This window comes from Staurois parvus, unplaced genomic scaffold, assembly GCF_062004578.1.
Source record: "Staurois parvus isolate SC_StPar_1 unplaced genomic scaffold, SC_StPar_1.0 ptg000078l, whole genome shotgun sequence".
Lineage (NCBI taxonomy): Eukaryota > Metazoa > Chordata > Amphibia > Anura > Ranidae > Staurois > Staurois parvus.
In genome coordinates, this window is record NW_028317874.1 from 3,970,421 (window position 1) to 3,993,464 (window position 23,044).

The following is a 23,044-nucleotide window of genomic DNA, read 5'->3' on the forward strand; positions in this document are numbered from 1 at the left end:
GCCAGATACTACAGTTATTTAGCAGCTTGCCCGCTGCTCTATAGCAGAACTACTGCTACAGGGCTGTGCAAAATCACACACACACACAATTTTGCATTTCTGGGTAGGGGGCGCGTACCACCCTACATGCGTCGCCATTAGCGGCTACAGCTGTCGATCACTGGGTCCCGGACGGAGATTCCCCGCCAGCACCTGGCTATCACCGAGGAACAGTGAAAGGGGAGAGGTCTGTGTGTAAAAAACACAGATCTCCCCCGTCAGCACCGACATGCTGCTTTCTATTGCTCTGCATAGCAGAGCAATAGGGAGCAGCATGCTTACACAGTAAGACACACACAGAACAGTTAGTAAAACAGCACACAGTTAACCCTTTGATTACCCCAGATGTTAACCCGTTCATGCCAAGTGTAATTACCAGTGTCCGTGCTTTTTATTAGCACTGATCACTATATTAGTGTCATTGGGACGTCAGTGGCAGTTAGTCAGTTCCCAACCAGTGTCAGAATGCCCTGCACCATTAGCAGTTAATAACAAAAAAAAAAAAAAAAAAACAGTATATATACCGCCATTTGTAGACGCTACAACTATCACATAAACCAATTAATATACATGTATTGGGATTCTTTTTTTTAGCAGAATACATTTTGGCCTAAATTTATGATGAAATTTGATTTTTTACATTTTTTTTACTGGCTGTTTTATAGCAAAAAGTCAAAAATACAGTTTTTTTCCCCACAATTGTCGGTCTTTTTTGTTTATAGCGCAGTCAGTGACACCTAGTTCCCCCCCTCCCCCATGTCAGAATGTCTGCAGCAGTCCCAATAAATGTCACTGATCGCCACCATTACTAATAGCGCAAAAAAATATAAACCGCATAGACTATCATACACCATCGAGAGAAAGCTCAATTTGATGGGGGAAAAAAAAAAAAAAGGACAAATTTCATTTGGGTGCAGTGTTGTATAAGTGCGCAATTGTCAGTTAAAGTAAAGCAGCGCCGTATCGCAAAAAATGGCCTGGTCAGGAAGGGGGGGGGGGGGGGAAAGGGAGGGAAAAAGCATTCAAAAAATGTTTTGTTTCTGTTTTGGGTTTAATGCCGCTTTAAAACCAGCGACTGAGAAGCAGGATGGAAAAAAAAAAAAAAAAGTCTCTTGTGACAGGAGGTTGGGAAGAGGTCAAAGCTCATCCACAAGGAGTCTATATCTGTGTAAAAAGTTCTCCTGGGTAAACTTTGGGTAATTAGGACTGGCAGAAACCATTCTTCTATTTTGTGGAGTAGTTGAGGAAGGACATGGATGCCCTGAGACCTTAGAACCAGGAGCAGAGCCAGACTCTTCGTTTTCACAAAAGTATAGAAAGCATGGGTGTGCAGGAGAGATTGGAATGTGAATATATACATCTTAAATGTTGTGTTGTTATGGCTATTTGCAGTGGTTTTTTTTATATAGCACGAACAAGAAGTAACATTTTAGTTAAATGTGTGGTTTCAGTTTGGAAGCTAGGCCTCCCTTATGAATATGCTAAGGAAACTGTTGGACTAGTAAGCACAGGAAGCTCGCTACAGGATATGATGTAGAAGGAAATAGAGGGAGGGATATAGGATTTGAAAGCCATGTGCTCTGGAGACAAAAAGGGCAGTGGTTCTGGAGACTTGGAAGAAACAGTGTGTTGGAGTACTTTGATAGAAGCAGGAAGCATTCCTGAAGATCCTGGATCCTGTAGGTTGTCTCCATCATAAAGAAAGATCCAAGTTAAGTAACTGTTTTAGTGTATGTCTATCATAGTCACCTTGTGCATGTTGTTGGCATATTGTTATACTTTGCATGTTCTAGTTTGTGTATCCTGATTGTGAAGAGGGCTTCTGGGTAGGATCGAACCGAGTCTTTAACCACAAAACATATGCACAGAGGGCATTGACCTCCTAAGGGACCTGGCAAGGTATATTTTCTAGGGTACCAAACAAGTTCCAGCAGAACAAGGTCTTCAAAACACAGGATTGTGCGCTTTAATTTGTCCAAGCCATTTAGCAAAACTTTGACAAACGGGATATACCTACAATGGCCAGTTGTAAGGCAGGACCAGGAAGAGCAAAGGTTGCCTTCATAAGGGTTTCTAAGCATCTATTGTTAGAATCCTTAGAGGGAACATGTTCAGCAAGATGTACTACTAGCACAAACCATTTTTTCATAAATTACTTTTCCATAGGAAAAAGGAAGGAATACCTTTTAATTATTTTGATAAACCTTATGCAAAGCACGGTTAGTTTGATAAGTATATATAGAAGTAATTCTGGACCTCACCATATTGGAGATTGTTTTGGCTGAAGAGGTTCTGATGCTGCTAGAAAAAAGCTTGTACACACCATTTCAATAGGTGAGCTCACAGTAGAAAGTATATGGCGTAAGACTTTCAAGAAGTATAGCCAAAGCTATTTTGACTAGACTTCTAATGTTATGGATAACAGGAGTGCAGTATGTTCTGAACTCCTGTGACCTGGTTTCAGCATACAGTCGGCTAAAGTCTGCTGACATCACTCAGCCAGTCCAGGCTCTGAAAAGATCCCAACCATATGCCTGGACCAGCACCTGGCTCATCTTCTCAGCGATCCGCTGAGAGCTTGAGCCAGCCGCTCCCTTCCTCTCCAGTATAGTGATCCAGTGAAAGCTGTAGGGGTAGAGCAGAGTGCCAATGACTGATAGTCCCCAGCTCTCCGCTAATAAAATGCTGAGAATTGAGCGTACAGTGGTCTTTGTTCGCTCAGTGCAGAGCTGCTGGGGGACAGATGCAACATTGGATCGATGCTGCATCCACCAACTCGAGTATAAATGTGTTTTTTTTCCCCCTAAATCCCATACTCAACTTATGTCTCATATCATGCAGGTGGTGAACATTCCCCTGCAATACTCATGTCCATCTTTCCTTTCTCGATATCCTACTCCTGAATAAAATCAAATGGTGGAGATGCAGAAAGTGCTCTCGGGCCCTGGAGACCAAGCACTTTGGAAAGGCAGAGAGTTTTCCAAACAAATGAAAGTTGCAATTAAATTTACTTTATTATGATAGGCCAACTGTGGTTGGCCTGAGATTGAGCTAAAATTAGAGGAAGAGAGCGGAGTCAGTATATGCCCTTGCTTGGGTGCGCAGAACAGCTATCATCTTGTTAATTTTGCTTCTTTTTTTCAGTGCAGTCTGTAGCAAAAGTGCAATTAGGCCCTTTTCTCTCGACTCCTCTGCACCTTGTTTGCATCATTGCCAAGTGAGGGGATCCCCTTTGAGGTAATCACAAAATAGATGTTGGCTGATCTGGTATTTGCATGTCTAGGAAAGGAGCCGCTATAATCCAGATACTGACTGGGCTATAAAGGTTCATCACCTTAAATACACTAGCAAAAAAACCCAAAAAGTTTTGCAGATTTGGAAGAATTATACAAGTATGCTCTAGGGGCAGCTAGTGTCCAATCACCTGAAGGTAGCTTGCATATAAACCATGGTCTATGAATATACGTCTGGTGTCTTTTACTGTACAGTTAAAGTGGTTGTAAAGCCTGATTTTTTTTTCCCTAAAAGAAAAAAAAAAGTGGTTTTATTTACCTGCTCTGTGCAATGCTATTGCACATAGTGGTCCCTTACCTCCTTTTCTGGAGTCCCCCACTGGTGCTGTCTGCTCCTCCTTTCATGCATGTGCCCCCATAGCAAATCATGTGCTGCAGAAGCACATGCAGGTGTATTCCTGAGCCAAGCTGTGCGCATAACCATAGACATGCCCTCTGCTCCCTCCTTACGGGATTTCAATAACAGCAGCAGGAGACAACGGCTCCCACTGTTGCCTGAATCTCCTATGAGGCCATGAAGTGACAGAAGAGGCTGCAAGGATCAGCCTAGCAGCACTGAGGAGCCTGCAGGGTTGGAGAATTAAAAGAATAAAATGGCATAATAAAAATCCTCAGACAAAAATGAACAGTTAACACTAGCATTGCAGGCACAGCCCCACTGCAAGGGAGGATTTTTAGGCTTTCTGCAGGAAAAAAGCCCCCTCTAGCCACTGCTCTGTGTCCATTGACACACAGAGCTGCAGCTCGGCCCTGCCTCCTCTCTTCTCATTGGCTCCACTGGCTGTAATTAACAGCAGTGGGAGCCAATTGGTCACGCTGCGGTCTCAGCCGGAATAGCTAAGACTCCGGTGCACATCGCTGGATCGAAAGGAGACTTAGGTGAGTATAAGGGGGGCTGGAGGGGGGATATTGCAGGGAGGTGGTTTTTTGCCTTCGTGCAAAAAATGCATGAAGGTAAAAAACCTTGAGCCTTTACAACCACTTTAATTTTGACAGTCTGGCTGCACTAGTTATTCTTTAGGCATATAAACACATCCATCTGCACCTCTGAATATGGGCACCTGTGTGAATGAGGCCTAAAGTAGGCAGGCTAATTGGCTCCTGTATGTGTATGTATGAATGTGAGTTAGGGATCTTAGACTGTAAGCTCCTTGAAAGCAGGGACTGACATAAATGTTCAATATATGCGTAAAGCTCTGCGTAAATTGTCGGCATTATATAAATACCTGAAATAAAATAAAGGATAAGAAGCTTGAAAAATTAACTAATGCAGCTGTGGACAGGTAAGCTGTAGCAATTTTTTAAAAGCTGACAGCAATGCAGACACTGAATCATTCACCTGGAAGAACTCAGCAGACATCTCTAAAAACGGAGCTTCAAAATCTTCTTCGTAGACAGACCTTCCCTCCAGCCCAAGGATCATAAGCATCTGACAGGCATTTCTAATGGCACCTCTGTCAAGAAATAGAGTAAAATTGTTAAGAGAAATGACATTAAATCTTCAAAGAGATCTCGTCACCAGACCATACATTAAAATAAAAATATATTGTCCCAAAATAATAAATGTGCATTTAAAGAGGTATTAAAGTGATAGTAAACTAATTTTTTTATGTTTACCTACAGGTAAGCTTATAATAAAGCTTACCTGTAGGTAAAATTAGAATATCTCCTAAACAGTGCATGCTTAGGAGATATTAGTGAGCAGCAACCGGTGACATCAGCAGCGCATGCACTCTGAAGGAACGGCATACCCGTGCCATTCCTTCAGAGTTGGGTGCCGAGGCGAAGACTCACGCGCGAACGCGACAGAGTGACATCACAGCTCAGCCAGCCAATCAAGTGGCTGCAGCCCGCGAACCCGGAAGGAAAACCGGGTGAAGATGGAAGCCTCTGCAGTGGTGACAGTGTGCCACTGGAGGGATTTGTTTTACGGTAAAGTCCTTCATAATGTGCTAGTACGTGATGCATAGTAGTGCATTATGTCTCTGCATTGCAGGGGAAGAGTGTTTACATTTTTTTTTCTTTCAGTTTACTACAGCTTTAAACCCAAAACCAAAAGTGTAATATATTGCAGCTTACCAATCATTAGATGTGGTAGCTGCATTACTTTTCTTTTTTCTGCTTTTTTCCCCCCATCTGTTTTCACCTAGTGACCTGGTCATGAACACCTCCTGTATTAGATAGAGTGTCCCCACTCTGGATGAAGGTGCACAGAGGCACCTTTGGAAAGCAGGATTGTCAGTCTGGGGAGATGGTGAGTAACAAAATGAAGCCAAAATCCAACTCGCATTGCAATTACAGCAAAGGTTTTTTTCTTTAGGGAAAAAAAGGTTTTACATTAATAAAATGTTATAAACGTAAGCACCTCTGGTCAGTGGTAAATTGTCTCAACACTCAAAGTGATACAAAATACACAGTTTAATTGCTATTATCCCTTAATGTATATGGATGATGGCACTTCATTTATTTTAATTAAAAAACATCCAAGTACCTTTTTTCATAATCAATATACAGCTGTCATGTGACCCAACTCTTTCCCAGCCCATCTGCAGGGAAACATCAGCGGGAGGAGCTTCGAGTCCTCTGCTGCTGGTCACGTTTCAAAGAAAAAAGAAAAAAGCCTTTGAAATACGAAAGAAAAACAGCATCAAATAAGTGTTTTATAAAACACCCTACAAATATACACTGCTCAAAAAAATTAAAGGAACACTTTAAAAACACATGAGATCTCAATCGGGAAAACTGGGTAATGTGTTGGAAACATAAGGATGCTCCATCGTTTGAATTCAGTCCTCTGTAGGTTGATAATTCCCATTTCCATCAAAGACCCTGAAAATCAAGTGAAAAAATGACACAGCAGGCCAGTCCATTTTGCTGAAAATTTTATTGCAGCAACTTAAAATGGTACTCAGTTTGTATGACCCCCACACGCTTGTATGCATGATTGACAACGTCCTAATGAGATGACGGATGGTGTCCTGGGGTATTTCCTCCCAGATCTGGAGCAGGGCATCGCTGAGGTCCTGCACAGTCTGATGTGCAACTAGGCGGCGGATGGACTGAAACATGATATCCCAGAGCTGTTCTATTAGATTTAGATCAGGCGAGCATGGGGGCCATTCAATGGTATCAATTCCTTTATCCTCCAGGAACTGTCTGCATACTCCTGCCACATGAGGCCAGGCATTGTCGTGCATCAGAAGGAACCCAGGACCCACTGCATCAGCGTAGGGTCTGACAATGGGTCCAAGGATTTCATCCCAATACTTAATGGCAGTCACAGTGCCATTATCTAGCCTTTAGAGGTGTGTGCATCCCTCCATGGATTTGCCTCTCAAGACCATCACTGACCCACCACCAAAACAGTCATGCTGAAAGATGTTACAGGCAGCATAACGTTCTCCACAGCTTCTGCAGACCCCTTCACGTCTGTCACATGCCCTCAGGGTGAACCTGCTCTCATCTGTGAAAAGCACATGGCGCTAGTGGCGGACCTGCCAATTTTGGTGTTCAATGGCATATTCCAATCTAGCTCTGTGGTGCCAGGCATTGAGCACAGGGCCCACTAGAGGACGTCAGGCCCTCAGGCCATCCTCATGAAGTCTTTTTCTGATTGTTTGGTCAGAGACACTCACACCAGTGGCCTACTGGAGGTCATTTTATAGGACTCTGGCAGTGCTCATCCTGTTCCTCCTTGCACAAAGGAGCAGATTCCGGTCCTGCTGATGGGTTAAGGACATTCTACAGCCCTGTCTAGCTCTCCTAGAGTAACTGCCTGTCTCCTGGAATCTCCTCCATGCTTTTGAGATTGTGCTGGGAGACACAGCACACCTTTTGGCAATAGCACGTATTGATGTGCAATCGTGGGAAAGTTGGACTGCCTGTGCAACCTCTATAGGGTCCAAGTATCACCAGTAGTGACACTGACCCTAGCCAAATGCAAAACTAATGAAAAGCCTTCAGAAAAGAAAAGTAGGGAGAAAGGCCAGCGGCCTGCACCTGTAAAACCACTCCTGTTTTGGGGGTCATCTCATTGTTGCCCATTTAGTGCACCTGTTTTCATTAACACCAAAGCAGCTGAAATTGAATTACAACCCCCTCTGCTACTTAAATGACCAGATCAATATTCCAGGAGTTTAAATGACTTTATGCTATACTCTGATTAAAAAGTGTTCCTTTAATTTTTTTGAGCAGTGTATATTTAAACTCATTTTATTATTTGTGTGCAAAAATATAATGTAGGCTATCTAGTGGGAGGTTCTGTCAATCACAGCCTGTTTCACATCTCTCCGGCCTATGTCTATTGTTGGTATGTGCTTAGAATTACAGGGATACGAGGTCTTCATCAATCAACATTTAATATCTTGCCCCCATAGTGTACAGCTATTTATTGGGCATGGAGGAGTGGGCTGTCATTTACCCAGAGGGTATATGCTCACGTGTGACTCTATAATCACATGGGAAGCACAGATGAGAAAAAGTAGGAAATGACCAGCTTAGAAGGGAACTGAAACTGCAGCATGCTCAGTAGATGTGGCAATGCCAAGTCTACACAATCTCAGGCTGCAGCGAGGACACCGAAGGAGGGAGGGACAACAAACAGCATGAGCAAAAAATGTGTTTGCAAAATACAGAAAAAGAATCCCATAGTGTCTGAGTGACAATTAACAGCATGTACTGACAGTTTTCAATAATGTGGATGTAATGACACTGATAGATTTGCAGGAGAGCTTGTTCTGTTGAAAAACAGACTTACTGGCTGGATCACCAGGAGATTATAGAAAGAAAGCCTTACAAAAAAAACTAATGCAGCCATCACATCTAATGACTGGCAAGCTCCAATATTATGCATTATGGTTGTGGCTTCAATACTGCTTTAACGTTTTATGCATGTTACTTTTCTGTACAAGTGAGATAAGGGGTGGAGGAGCTGAGTCTGCACATAGTAATTGGGTACTCCCCAGAAGTGGAAAGGCCATGGCGTTGAAGGAAGGAGGAGGGGGACTAGAGATATGACTCTTGCTAGAGTGGTCACAATTTTCTAGCAAGTTTAAAGGGACATTGCAAGTTAACAGGAAACCTATGGAAAAGAAAACACTGCAAGGAATATTTACTTACCTGTATATTCCATATCTTGCTGTATGGTATGGGACACGGGATTGATATTCATAGACTTTGGATTATAGGACACTGTCTTCAGGTTATTAGACACTAGGTTTGCTTTTGGACATGTTCCCCTTGAGGGTGCTCCACTATTCCAATGACCACCAATGTGAGGGACACTACAATTTTCACCACTGGTGTTTTTCTGGCAATCATTTTTTCCATTTCATACTGTTATAATTACAACTTACTGAACATGTACTGTGAGCTAGAGATGTTATGTAGCAGGGGTTCCTCAAGACGTGGAAATTATTTTAAGGGTTCCTCTGTATTAACCACTTGCCGACAGCGCTATAGCCGAATGATGGCTACAGCGTGGTCGTCCAGTTCTGGGAGGGTGTCTATTGACGTCCTCCCAGAACCATGCCAGCTGCGGCCCTGCAGCCAGCACTCTTTGTAATCACTGTGTCCTTCGGACACAACTGATCACAAGTTACACTAAAGGGCCAATTACAGAGACCCTTTACCACGTCATCAGCTGTGTTCAATGATAACCAGCAAGTGTGAAAGGGGACATCTACACTGATAATCAGAACATTGATTATCAGTGCTGCCCATCAGTGCCGCCTACCAGTGCCCATCAATGCCACCTATCTATCTTAACTAAGAAAAACTTTATTTTTTGCTAAACAAACAAAAGACCAAAACATATTTGAAAAAAAAAAAAAAACAAAACACCCAGTAGTGATTAAATACCAAACAAACCCTATTTGTGTGAAAAAAATAAAAATTTCATATGGGTACAGTGTTGCATGACCGCGCAATTGCAATTCAACATGCGACAGCGCTGAAATCTGAAAACTGGCATGGGCAGAAGGCATAAAAGTGTCTGATATGCAAGTGGTTTAAAAGGTTAAGAAAGGCTGCTGTGAACACAATTTTTTTCGAGCGTTAAACGTTTTAGTCCAAATAGGATATTTATACAGCTGCTTGTTTGGGGGAGGGGATTGTAGACTAGGAAGTGCAATTTAATTTGGGTTAATGGCACTTTGTTTCAAACCAAGCCATTTGCAAAACAAGTGGCCCTTGTCACCCATGTTATTTGTTCTGTTATTGGAGCCCTTGTTGGTCTCAATTTGAGCAAATGTGAATGTAAAAAAGGAACCTACTACAAGAAAGGGAGTTTAAGGTAGCTGCATGTGCAGACGATTTATTATTCTAGATTTCAAATCCAAGAATAACACTACAAAACATAGAAGAGGAGTTGAGACAGTACAGTGAAGTATCTAACTATCAACGCAATAAAGTCAGAGATCTTAAAGTGTAACCACCTCAGCTAAGGAACAGCAGGAAATAAAACCTACAGATTCTGATAAGCCCCCCGCCCACAGACCCCCACAACCACTGGCAAGGGATGTGAAGAAAAGGCCCTTCTCCTTATCATGGGGACAAGGTGCTTTGGAAGGAAGGGGGGCGCTTGCTAATCTCCCTCCTTTCCTGACCTGCTGGGCTACATACCCAGATAAGGGTCTGGTAAGGATTAAGGGGGAGACCCCATGCCAATTATTCTTATGTGGGGGTTCCCCTCAAAATCTATACCAGTGTTTTCTGAATTTTTAACTACAGTCAATTCTTTTTTTTTTACATTCAGCTGTCAGCTGACTAATCAGTTGTTGAGGACTAAGCAGTCGCCCGCTCCTAAACAACCATGACAGTTATTGGTTACTTCTGTGAATGGACTTTAAGATTTTTTTTATGCAGTATTTACCAAGCTTTGCAGAAATTACCACATACTAGCAATAGTGACGTGACATTTTTGGTATCACATGCGATATGTAGTCACCTGACCGACATAACGCATGAGATAACCTTTAGTGAACTGTCCCATGTCCCTTGGACATTTATTTTAATTTCCACACCACTGCTTATGTTTGCTTCAAGAACTTTAGAAAATAAAGTACCTCTGGATAGATTGCGATACGCTCAAATACAAACACATTAAATCTTTACCTCAGTCGATAAATTTGGGAATCTACTGCCAATAGAAATGCTCTTCAGTTATCCAAAAAGGTACTTATATTTATGGCATACTTAAGAGATAAAAATACCACCATATTTAGGCAAGTGGGAGCAAGAGAGTTGGGGTTATTGGAGAATTAGCGACAGAAACTAAACTAAAAAAAAGTTAACTTGAAGTCCAAAGAGATGAGCTTTAATATTAACAAGATGGTATACCATCCAGGCTACGGCTTTGAGGTTTCAGGTGGAGATGTTCTCTTGATGTTGTAGAGGTTACGGAGCACTTGGAACCTTTGGGCATTTGCAGCATGTTGGTACTACCTGAGAATACAAGTATTTTGGGAAAATTTCACTAACATTTAAGATATAATGGGTAAGCATTTGCAGATGGACCGCTTTGGTTTCATTGTACGGAAATGCCAGAGGCCCAATATAAAAAGGTCCTTAATGCCTTGTCTGTTGAACATAGCTAAAGGGTTTATCCCAAAGTATTTGAAGACATAAAAAAAATTCCAATTATTGAGGAATGGATTCGGAAAGTAGATAACATATGAGGTATAGAAGAGAAGTATCTTGAGATAAAAGTAAAGCCAGCTATACACGGATCAAAATTTGGCTGGTTCAGCAGGAACAGGCAGGGATTCAATCTACTGTATGTATGGGCAAGATAATTGTACCCAAGTTGATCCAATCAGATTAGAGGCGCTACATTAGTGAGATCACATCAGGGCCATCTTCAGGTCCGGCGAGTCTACGGTGCATGTAGCCAGATGTAACTAAAAGCAATGAGAGTTTCATAGCACTTTTGGAAGTGTTTGAGTGTGCTTTTATTTGCCCCATTAAATCTTTTAAAAGGAGAGCACTATTTGTCCAATTTCTGATAATGTTTATATATGGCAAAAGTGATGAATGTGTGTAGGTGGTCCAGGAATGTCACTGAGCATAGCCCAGGAGGGGGCAAAAAAAAAAATACCCACATTTGACCTTAAATTAACCATTAAGGTCAAACACTGGAGGTGAGCATTCGCTTTTCACTATAGCACAATTTATGAACGCAGTTTTTGGACTTTTGTTGATATTGAGGATGTTGTGCTACATCTTTATTTAATATTACATTGGTATTGAGGTGGAGTGCAATCATTTAAAGGTGTTAAGCTGGAACATCAATACCTGCACTGGGGATGGATTCATTTTACCAATGTTTAAATGCGCTGATTGCTTTTGCTGCTCATCTGACTTTCCTATATAAACCAGATGGACTCTGGAGGAGAGGGCATGCCTCCCCTTCTTTCTGTGTCCGCTATCATGGCTGCAATTTTTCACATGAACTCAAACAGCAAAATAGTAGGCAATTCCTCCCCAGATAAAACAAAAGAGTTTCCCCTAAAGAAAGACTCTGAGGAGTGTTAGGACTCTAAAAGAGAGCTTTGCAAGATCCCTCCTGAATGGTAGGTATATTTCCCAGGTAAATTAGTTGTGGTCCCTTAAAAAAGGGGGACAGTTTTGCAGACATTGCTGGGTAGCCTGAGGTTCTCACCCATATGGGTGAGGTGTTCCGGGGGAAGTTTGGCAAGAGAGCTGATTTGATAAGTCAGTATTAGGGACCCAAAATTTCGTCGGTTCAAAGAGTTTTGGGTTGGAAGAACTTCCAAGCCCTGATTACCAGGACTTTGAGGCACTTGGGTTAAACCCCAGAGGACAAGAGTCCGGAAAGGAAGAAGAAACAGTCAGCTGCTGGTAGTGAGAGTGACCTGGACACTTGTGTGAATGGAGCTTGGGATTAAGCCACAGTGGCTGAACTGTGGAAATCTCATTGGGACCCTTGAAGCCAAACCAGAAACCCCAAAACCACAGAGTGGGGCTGGGATGGTGGTGGTGCGCCTTTAACTAGTTTGGCAATTTTTAACCAGAGTATGAACGATTTCGTAATCTTTGCGGAAGACAAGCGTTGCTGTTTTTTCAGTTTGCCCGTTTTGTCCTTTTGAAAATAAAAAGACTGTTAGCTTTTACCAACACAGCTGGCTAACATTCCCAGGCTACCTCATGTCAAAAATAAATAAATATACATTTATTTATTACAATATCAACAATTCTATTGATTCTCCCACAATGAGAGAAAAGCAAAGAGAAAAGTTCAGGCACTTTAGGGAAAACTTGCTTACTGGTTGCTCGTGAAACTATCCGCTCCAGTTGTTGTAAATTGAGATGCCCATCTAAATTTACCTCTCGCTGAAGTGCAATCTGCACTCGGACTGCTTTTCAGAGACTACGAGGAGGCGATGTGACATCTCATGATTTGTTTTACCCCATTTTTGGGGTAAAACAGCATCACAGCCGTGGCATGTTAACTCCATTTTCTGCCTATTGCAGCTTAACTACTTGCACTCCTAAGGATTCACCCCCTTTTAATGACCAGGCCTCTTTTTGCTACTCGGCGCTACACTAATTCAGCTAATAATTGCGCGGTTATGCAATGCTGCACCCAAACGAAATTTACGTCTTTTTTTCCACACAAATAGAGCTTTCTTTCGGTGGTATTTGATCACCTGTGCGCTTTTTATTTTTCACGCTATAAACAAAAAAAGACCGAAAATTTTGAAGAAAAACTATTTTTTTACTTTCAGCTATAAAAAATAAATATATAGTAAACTCAAAGTTAGTTATTATAGCAAAATGTATTCTGCTACATGTTTTTGGTTAAAAAAAATCCCAGTAAGTGTATATTTATTACTTTATGTGAACGTTATAGCGTCTACAAACTATAGGATAGATAATGGAATTTACACAGCTTTTACTTTCTGACTGCCCATCACATTTCTTGAGGTGCTAAAATGCCAGGATAGTACAAACACCCCCAAATGACCCCTTTTTGGAAAGTAGACACCCTAAGCTATCTGCTGAGAGGCATATTGAGTCCATGGAAGATTTATTTTTTTCCACAAGTTTTTGGAAAATGGACACTTTTTTTTTTTTTTTTTTTACACAAAAGTTGTCATTGAAATGATTTATTCCTTGCACAAGCCATGGGTATATGTGGAAGTACACCCCGCTACTTCTACCGAGTATAGGGATACCACATGCGAGACTTTTTGGGAGCCTAGCCACATACAGGAGCCTGAAATCCAATGACCACTTTCAAAGCCTGAAGGTGCGTAACTTCCTAATTTCACTTCCTCAATACCTATCACAGTTTTGAAGGCCCCGACATGCCAGGATAGCACCAAACCCCCCCAAATGACCCCTTTCTGGAAAGTAGATACCCCAAGGAATTTAAAAAGAGGCACGGTGAGTATTTTGCAGATCTCATTTTTTCTCACAAGGTTTTGAAATATAAAAAAAAGAATAGAAAAAATATATTTTCTTTCTTAATTTTCCAAAAACATGTGGCAACAAATGAGATCTGCAAAATACTTGCCATACTTATCAAATTCCTTGGGGTGTCTAATTTACAAAAAGAGGTCATTTGGGGGGGGGGGGGGGTTAGCCAGCCAGAAAAATAAATCAAGGACTCAACGCAGATGTTTTGGTGGGGAGTATAGACATCTGCAAATTTTTGGGTAAGGTGATTTGCGAGGGGCTGAATTTTGTGGAGCCAATCAAATTCAGGGTCACCCCGAGGATGACAGAGTGTATTGTCGTTGAAGTGCATAAAACACATTATACGCTCATATCTATGCCTGGCCATGGCAGCAGAGAACACGGCATATGATGAATCGGGTCTGTGGACCAATACAACCGAAATTAATTTCTTTTAGTAATGCCCATGTTGAGGGTTAGCCCCCCAAAAAAAAAAAAAAAAGTAAATTCGGAAACTGTAATGAGTTTCCATGCGACTGGTCTGGCAAGGTTTGAATTTGGGTCGGCGGCAATAAATTGTTGTGCATATAAAATTGCTTTGAGCCACAATCAACGCATACAGATATTCCGGGAAAAACAGCTCCAAAAATCAAGGAGGTATATGACAGACCAAGATGTTCTAGACCGCTGGTACTCACCAGTTCACCAAAAGGTGGCACGACACTGGTAACGGCACCCTGCTGCATATGAGAGTCATCAAAATTTACCGGCAAGTGCTAACAGAGATCTGGCCTGATTCTGCGAACACTGCGGTTTTGTGTGCAATGTATCAAGTGACAGTGACCTACTGACACTGCACTTGCTGGGGGAGGGGGGGGGGGCTATACGCAGGTGCTGACAGGTGCCGGGGCTGATCCCGCTAACGCCGCGTTTTTGGGGACACTATACTAATGTGAATGTTGGTATAGTGCTGATCTGATCAAAGATATTGATCTGTTCAGACACTATACTAGCAATGGAGGTTTATTGTGCATGAGCGTGTTCCTGGCAATCAAGGGGTTAAATATGATGTATTGGTGTACTGATGGGCAATCTGACGCTATCTGGGAAGGGGAGTGAAAACCACAGGAGAGCAAATCATGTATGTATGTATGTATGTATGTAATATATACATACACACATATACATGTGTGTGTGAGATTTTGCGCACCCAACACATTGCTGCGTTACTTTAACTGACAAAATGCGCGGTCATGCAACACTGCACCCAAATTAAATTTACATCCTTTTTTTCCCACAAATTGAGCTTTCGATGGTATTTGATCGCTTGTGCGGTTTTTATTTTTTGCGCTTAAAAAAAAAACCTGACAATTTTGAGAAAAAAAAAAAATTTGGACTTTTTGCTATATAAAAAATTAAAAATCAAAATTTCATCATTAATTTTGGCCAAATTGTATGCTGCAACATCTTTGCTAAAAAAAAATCCCAATACGTGTAAATTAATTAGTTTATGTGAACGCTATAGCGTCTACAAATGGCGGGAAAGATACTGGGATTTTTTTTTTTTTATACTAATAATGGCGGCGATCAGTGATTTATTACAGTGATCAGCGACTTATGGCGGGACTGCGGCGGACATTTGGACACGGGGGGGGGGGGGGGGGGGGGGGGGGACTGACTTGGGGTCACTGACATCCCCAGTGACACCAATACAGTGATTAGTGCAAAAAAAAAAAAAAAAAAAACACTGACACTGTACTAATGGCACTGGGGAGGAAGGGGTTAACTTTTTTAGGCAATGAAAGGGTTAACTGTGTGAGGGGAGTGTTTTACTAGGGGGCGGGGGGGGGGTGTACTTCACAGGAACAGCTGATCCTGAGAGATAAACTCCTCTCTCAGGATCAGCATGTTAGGAGCTGACAGGGAGCAGACCTGCAGTGTAAACAATGCAGCTGTGCTCTGTGTCACCGTTTTCTGGCAATCACCGAGACCAGGCGGGTAATGACCGGCCAGGACCCGATGATTGACACCTGCTGCCGCGATAGGCAGGACAGGTAGGGTAGGGCGCGCGCCTCGTGCGCGCCCCCCTACCTGTTTTGCAAAATGATATTTTAAAACGTGATTTTGGCCAGCGGTGCCACCTTGTGGCCGTTTTTCTACAGTGGCTGGACAGCAAGCAGTTAAGGAGGAGGGAACAAAAAACGCAGTTCAACCGCGCATTTTTACCATACTGAACATACCATACCACCCCCCATCCCCCAAAATTACAAGTCTAATTAACCACTAAATGTGAAGGCTGCAGTTTGTAACCTTTACTTTCACCCAGTGAAAGCCAGTTAACACACACTGTCTTAGTGTGGCTCCACTTAACAGGAGGAGCAACAGAGACACTCATGGACAGCAGCACTGTCAATCTGAAGAGAAGGTAGTTTTAAGATGGACTTTATTAACGAAATAAACCCCAGCTCCAGCGAATACTTAAAGCAGTTACAGCAATAGTTTTTTTCCACAGTTGGGATAAAGGTGTTATATAAATGAATAAAAGGGGACTATTGTAAGAACTGCTGCCGGTGGCAAATGGTGTGTCTCTTCCCACTAACTGCCACTTTTGCTGGACAGCTTGGCCTATTATAGGAAGCTGAAAAATAATAGACTTACTAGCCAGATCAACAGGTGTAAAGGAAACATACATACAAAAAATATATTTGTGCAAAAAAAAAAAAAAAAATAAAAATCCATAGTATGCACATAAAAGAGTGCCACTATCTTACCATGTCAAAATGTAGATTTGTTTTTGTGACTGCCAATAACACTGAATTTTCTATTAATAAAAACCAAGCTGAAAATGCCATTGGTTCAATTCCATTAATGGAATATTCTAAGGTCAATAGCACATATTATAAAGCGTTCTATATCTGGAATTTCTCTATTAAAATATACAACCAGACTGTATGCTTACCTGTCTACAACTTCTCCTTTCCTCTCTCTTGCAATCATATCCAACAACGTCTGTCGCAGGTGATCTCTTATGCAGCCATATCGAACAACTTGATCACGAAAAATTATCAAGCCCAAGTTATAAACATTTTCAACATTATTTTGCTGAACATAGACTCTATCCTGAAAGTGGTAAGAAATAAAGAATGTCAAAAGTAAATCTAAATAGGCCTCCAGTTTTTTTGTAGTTGAACTGATGCAAGACACACTTGGATAAATATGCTATAGTTTAACAATGGTAATGGTAAGGGGAGGGGGGGGGGGGGGGGGGGAGCAAAAATTAAAGCAAAATTACTCTAGAAATGGATATTTATTGAAAAAAAAATAGGGCCGCTTCACACCATAGAAACGCAGTCTGGATGCGTTTCTGCATGTGGGTTTGGCGTTTTGGTGCGTTCCAGATGCCTTTTTTGGTCATTTGAGGACCAGTGCATTTTTTATATGTTCCAGTCCATTGGGGTGTGTTCTGGAGCATTTTTTTTTTTGCGTCCCAGCACAGTTCTGTGCCATAAAAATGCAGCATGTTCTACTTTTTTTTTCTGGAACTGGAATGCACTGGAACTGCAAGCACTGGTGTGAACCATGCCACTGACAACTACGTAGCCTACTCTGTGCATTTTGGAACCAGAAATGTTTTTTTTACTGGAAAGCATGTAGTGTGACCCAGCACTTATTCATATCTATTTTGTAAGAAGATTGCATTATTGCATTATGGATTTTCCAACTCAATCAGGGGCTTATAACACCTGAAAAACTCATCTGCCCTAAACAATGCCACACTGTTTCACCAAGTGCTCCATTTGTTCCAGCCAGTTGTGCAATAATGTAGATGCTCAACTTCTCGAGATGTCACCAGTGCCAACTAGCTCTACATTGTAGAGCACAAGAGATTAGGATTCCTTATAAGAACAGGCCCTTCTGAATGAAGTTATGGCATTTATCTTCCCATGCTTCCACACTGGATTTAGTGGACCACCTGCATGGTATTCACCCATCTACTATACCACCCATGATGGGCTAAATGGTCTTTTGGGTCATTCAGCAGCTGCAAATATCCACCAGTGCAGTCATGCATAAATATTCACAATGTTACAAAGATGAAAGACACTCACCATATACATAAGAATGTCTCTAATCATAACCATGGCTGTCTGGTGGTCATTCCATGCCTGGTTAAGCGTTTGTAAGAAATTGTTATTTAAAGAATTTAATACATCTTCTCGGACCTGCAAAAACCACAAAAGTTAAAATTTGTCAAAAAAAAAAAAACAAACATGTTGATAAAATAATTGCAAATGATAAAGCAAGAAAAATTAAATCAGAACAATCCTATACAATGTGGAAACATTATTATATCTAGTTATGCTTTTGTTAAAACAGAAAAATTGCCTGAACCAGTCATTCACTATACAGTAGCACTCAGGAGAGGAAGGGATAGCATTGTGAGCAACTCACACGGTACTGCCAAAGGCAGCATCAAAATGCTTATGGAAGGGGAGAGCATATAGGCGATTTCAAATTGCCAATTTGTAAATTCTTTTTCTGGAGTGGGTCATTGTCCAAGCCTTATTGTTTAACTGCTGGGTAACCTGCAAAGATGTCCAGGTCCTGGCTTTGCGATCTTACATTGGTGTTTGAATAACAAGACTGGCTAAACAAAATGAAAAATTGTTTGGCAAGAAAAATGCTTTAAAAAGGTTTGTAAATTGTATTTAGTGGTCTTCCTGGAAATGTTATTTTATATGAGGACCACTAGAAATGTACTCCTGTGAATAACATATGTATTGAATCATGTACAGGCACCTAGAGCGCGCACAACTATGCTTGCTCACTTGCTATGGCAAGTTTGTTAGCAATAGCGATTATTAAAGTAAGGGACTGCCTAAACTGAGCCAATGTTTTGTCCAAGCAGGACAGAGCAACAGATTTATTTTAACTTGGCCCTCCCCAACAGCAGATATTCCTCTTCCTTTCAAGCCTTTAGCTGCACAGGGAAAAAAAAAAAAAACGAAACTGAGGCAGGTAATATTCTTAATGCGAGATCAGCCGAGCTCTGTCCTATTATCCGTGCCATAGACATGAGCTGAGAGTTACCAAATAGTGTCTTACTGAAGCAACAACTTCATGCCTACGGCAGATGCTTCCTGGCAACCCTGGTGATCTAAATTCACAGCCAAGAGCCAATCTGCCTGCAGAGTATGCCTCTTCTATATTTAGTGAAAGACATAAGCTCAAGTGAGCCAAGCATACACGGGGAGGACAGTCAGGACAGAAGTCATGCTCCCACACAGTCAAATCATGAACACACAATTTAATTTTATAACACACACACTGCATCCAGAAAGTATTCACAGCGCTTAACTTTTGCCACATTTTGTTATGTTACAGCCTTATTCCAAAATGGATTAAATTAATTTTTCTCCCTCAACATTCTTCAAACAATACCCCATAATGACAATGTGAAAGAAGTCAGTTTTGAAATCTTTGCAATTTATTAGAAAAAAAAAAAAACATGTACATAAATATTCACAGCCTTTGCCATGACACTCAAAATTGAGCTTTGGTGTATCTTGTTCCCACTGATCATCCTTGAGATGTTTCCACAAATTGATTGGAGTCCACCTGTGGGAAATTCAGTTGAATAGGAAAGGCATAAACCTGTCTATAAAAGGTCCCACAGTTAACAGTGCATGTCAGAGCACAAACCAAGCCATGAAGTCCAAGGAATTGTCCGTAGACCTGTGAGACAGGATTATATCAAGGCACAGATCTGGGGAAGGGTACAGAAAAATTTCTGCAGCATTGAAGGTGCCAATGAGCACAGGGTCATCATCCGTAAATAGAAGAAATTCGGATCCACCAGGAATCTTTCTAGAGTGGGCCACCTGGCCAAAATGACCGATCAAGGGAGAAGGGCTTTAGCCAAGGAAGTAACCAAGCACCTGATGGTCACTCTGAAAGAGCTCCAGCATTTCTCTGTGGAGAGAGGAGAACCTTCCAGAAGAACCACCATCTCTGCAGCACTACACCAATCAGGCTTGTATGGTAGAGTGGCCAGACGGAAGCCACTCCTCAGTAAAAGGCAAATGGCAGCCCACCTGGAGTTTGCCAAAAGGAACCTGATGGACTCTCAGACCATGAGAAACAAAACTGTCTGGTCTGATGAAACAAAGATTGAACTCTTTGGCCTGAATGCCATGCGTCATGTCTGGCGGAAACCAGGCACCGCTCACCACCTGGCCAATACCATCCCTACAGTGAAGCATGGTGGTGGCAACAGCATGCTGTGGGGATGTTTTTCAGCAGCAAGAACTGGGAGGCTAGTCAGGATTGAAGGAAAAATGAATGCAGCAATGCACAGAGACATCCTTGATGAAAACCTGTTACAGATCGCTCTGGACCTTAGACTGGGGCAACGGTTCATTTTTCAACAGGACAACAACCCAAAGCACACAGCCCACATAACAAAAGGAGAGGCTACGGGCCAACTCTGTGAATGTCCTGGAGTGGCCCAGACTTCAACCCGATTGAACATCTCTGGAGAGATCTGAAAATGGCTCTGCACCGACGCTCCCCATCCAACCTGATGGAGCTTGAGAGGTACTGCAAAGAAGAATGGGAGAAACTGCCCAAAAACAGGTGCGCCAAGCTTGTAGCATCATACTCAAAACGACTCGAGGCTGTAATTGGTGCAAAGGTGCTTCAACAAAGTATTGAGCAAAGGCTGTGAACACTTACGTACATGTTTTTACTTCTGGTTTTTATTTTAAATACATTGCAAATATTTCAAAATGAACTTATTTCACGTTGTCATTATGGAGTATTGTTTGTACAATGTTGAAGGGAAAAAATGAATTTAATCCATTTTGGAATAAGGCTGTAACATAACAATGTTGCAAAAGTAAAGCGATGTGAATACTTTCTGGATGCACAGTATACGACTTGCACATTTATCTCGGAAAACAGTACAGGATAGGTATTCCTAGACCATGAGTTATATGCTGCTTCTGTCAGTTGATTGAACAGTGACTAATACATCTCCTAGAACCACCTAGACCTAGAGCATAGTGAGGCTCCATTTTTTTTTTCCCCCGAAGCAAAAAGGAGGGATCAACACACAGAGGACCTATGTCTTGTACAGTACTCTAAGATAAGGAATTTACAGGCAAGTCAAAATTCCTATTATCTTAAAAAGTAGACGTTCACCTTCTAAAAATAAATGCCCATTTTTTGCCGATGCAAAAAAAAAAAAATTTTTTTAAAAATGTGCATTTACTATTTTTTTGTTTTAGGAGCCTGGGAAGCATTGCACTAGCAATCAATAGATCAGTGATGCCATGCAGGTCTCCTGCAGGCTGTCAGTGTAATCTGTGTGCTCGTACCTTGCACAAGCAGGCAGTTTTACACCGACAGGAAGAACGAATGAACTACCACAGTGCTCCACAGCTCTGTGGTGGTTCATTAAGAACTTCAAGCCAGCAGTGACAAAGGCTGTTGGTACTCATATTTCACTGAATCACAAGGATCTGTGAATCAATGACACGGCTGTGTGGGTGGAGCCCAGCACAGCCACACTCTTTGAATTGTGGGAGTATGGGGAAAAGATCCCAGGCTCGGTGCCACAAGGGGGGAGAGGTCTGATGCTAAACATGTCACGTTACACTCTAAATATGGGTGTAACATATAACATGTTCAGAAAGGTGAACTTATCCTTTAATCATACAGTACAGGACTGTATTAACCACCTCCAGTCTGGCCGCTGTATATACACGGCCGGACGGTGGCAGTGCAGGGTCGGGTGGCTGTTTATAAACGGCCTCCCCACCCCCTGCTTGTGCGCGCTCCCTGGGAATGTGCAGCACCACGATCCGGTGCCCGTTGTGTCCTCCGGACACAGTGGAACACCGATCTTTGGACGGGACCTCTGTGCAAGGTCCCGATCATGTGATCACTGATTGGCCAATCAGTGATCACATGCAGAGTAGTAAACAAGATTTCACTTTTGACATCATTGCTTACTACGTGTGAAATCTGTGAATGATCACAGAGGTCACATGGTACAAGGCTCTTCACAACAGCCTTGTACCATGTGACAAGCTGTGACCAATCACGGCTCACACAGTAGTTCTCAATGGCTGCAAGAATGCAGCCAGAAAGGAGAAATTATTGCTTTTACAGCCTTTATGGGTGTAAAAGCAAAATCAGTGTAAAAAAAATAAATAAATAAATCTTCATCACCCCCCACAAGTAGTGCAGTGTCACCATGGTGACACTGTACTGCTAGGGTGACAGTATGTAAAAAAAAAAACAAAAACAAAAGAAATAAAAATGTAAAAAAAAAAAATATATATATATATATATATATATATATATATATATATATATATATATATATATATATATATATATATATGTTTAAAAAAAAACTTATAATTTTTGGTTAAACTAATTTGGGTTTTTTTTTTTTACACTAAAAAGATAACGGAATACATTTTGGCCAAGATTTATGATGAAAGATTATTTATTTGCAAAATTTTATAAGAAAAACACTTTAAAAAACTTTGGACTTTTTCATTTACATAGAAAAAAAAAATAATCCCAGTGGTTAATAAATACCACCAAAATAAAGCTTTATCTGTCTCAAACACAGTCTCAAAAAAACAGTGTTGCATGACCGCGCAATTGTCAAAGTGTGATAGCACTGAAAGCTGAAAATTGGTCTGGACAGGAAGGGGGTAAAAGTATCCAGACTGGAAGTGGTTAAATCTAGTTCATGGGATGAACCCAAGCAAAAACAACTCAAACGGTCAGCACAGCAACTGAGTACTGCCAACAGGCCCAAAAGAAATAACACAAGAGATCAGGAAACCATACAAATTGAAGAACCTTGCAGCTGAACCCTGAACATTTGCCTGGTAGAACTTGGAAAACATATGAACAGAGAACCAGATGGTAGCTTTCCAAATCTGGGATACAGAAGCTGGATGTTGAAAATTCCAGGCAACACCAACAGCTTTGATGGATTGGACTGATGGGAAGAGACAGGAATTTTTTCCTTAAAAGGCTTGGGGCCTAGAATTAATTGACTGATCCACCTGACAATTGTGAGGTGGGAGGCAGGCTGTCCTTTACAAGGACCCAAAAGGCAAGACAAAATTGAACTCAGGCATGCAAATTTAGGATGTAGCTTTCAGATAGACCCGACAGTTCTGCCCACATTCAGGCAGTGTAGGGCAATTTTCTTGTCATGTTTTGGGGCAAGAGTGTGGAGGGAGGACAATACCCTCTTGGAGGTT

General features: G+C 41.6%; 1 protein-coding gene across 1 annotated transcript in view; it reads right to left on the reverse strand.

Annotated features, from left to right (window-relative positions):
• CUL3 (cullin 3) overlaps nucleotides 1-23,044 on the reverse strand; it is a 108,348-nt gene that overhangs the window by 38,250 nt on the left and 47,054 nt on the right. The window contains exons 3-5 of the mRNA XM_089669507.1: nucleotides 17,861-17,974; nucleotides 16,711-16,871; nucleotides 4,672-4,786 (exon numbers count right to left, since the gene is read on the reverse strand). Of these exons, the coding sequence (XP_089525633.1) occupies nucleotides 4,672-4,786; nucleotides 16,711-16,871; nucleotides 17,861-17,974 (390 nt within the window). The remainder of the gene's footprint in view (nucleotides 1-4,671; nucleotides 4,787-16,710; nucleotides 16,872-17,860; nucleotides 17,975-23,044) is intronic.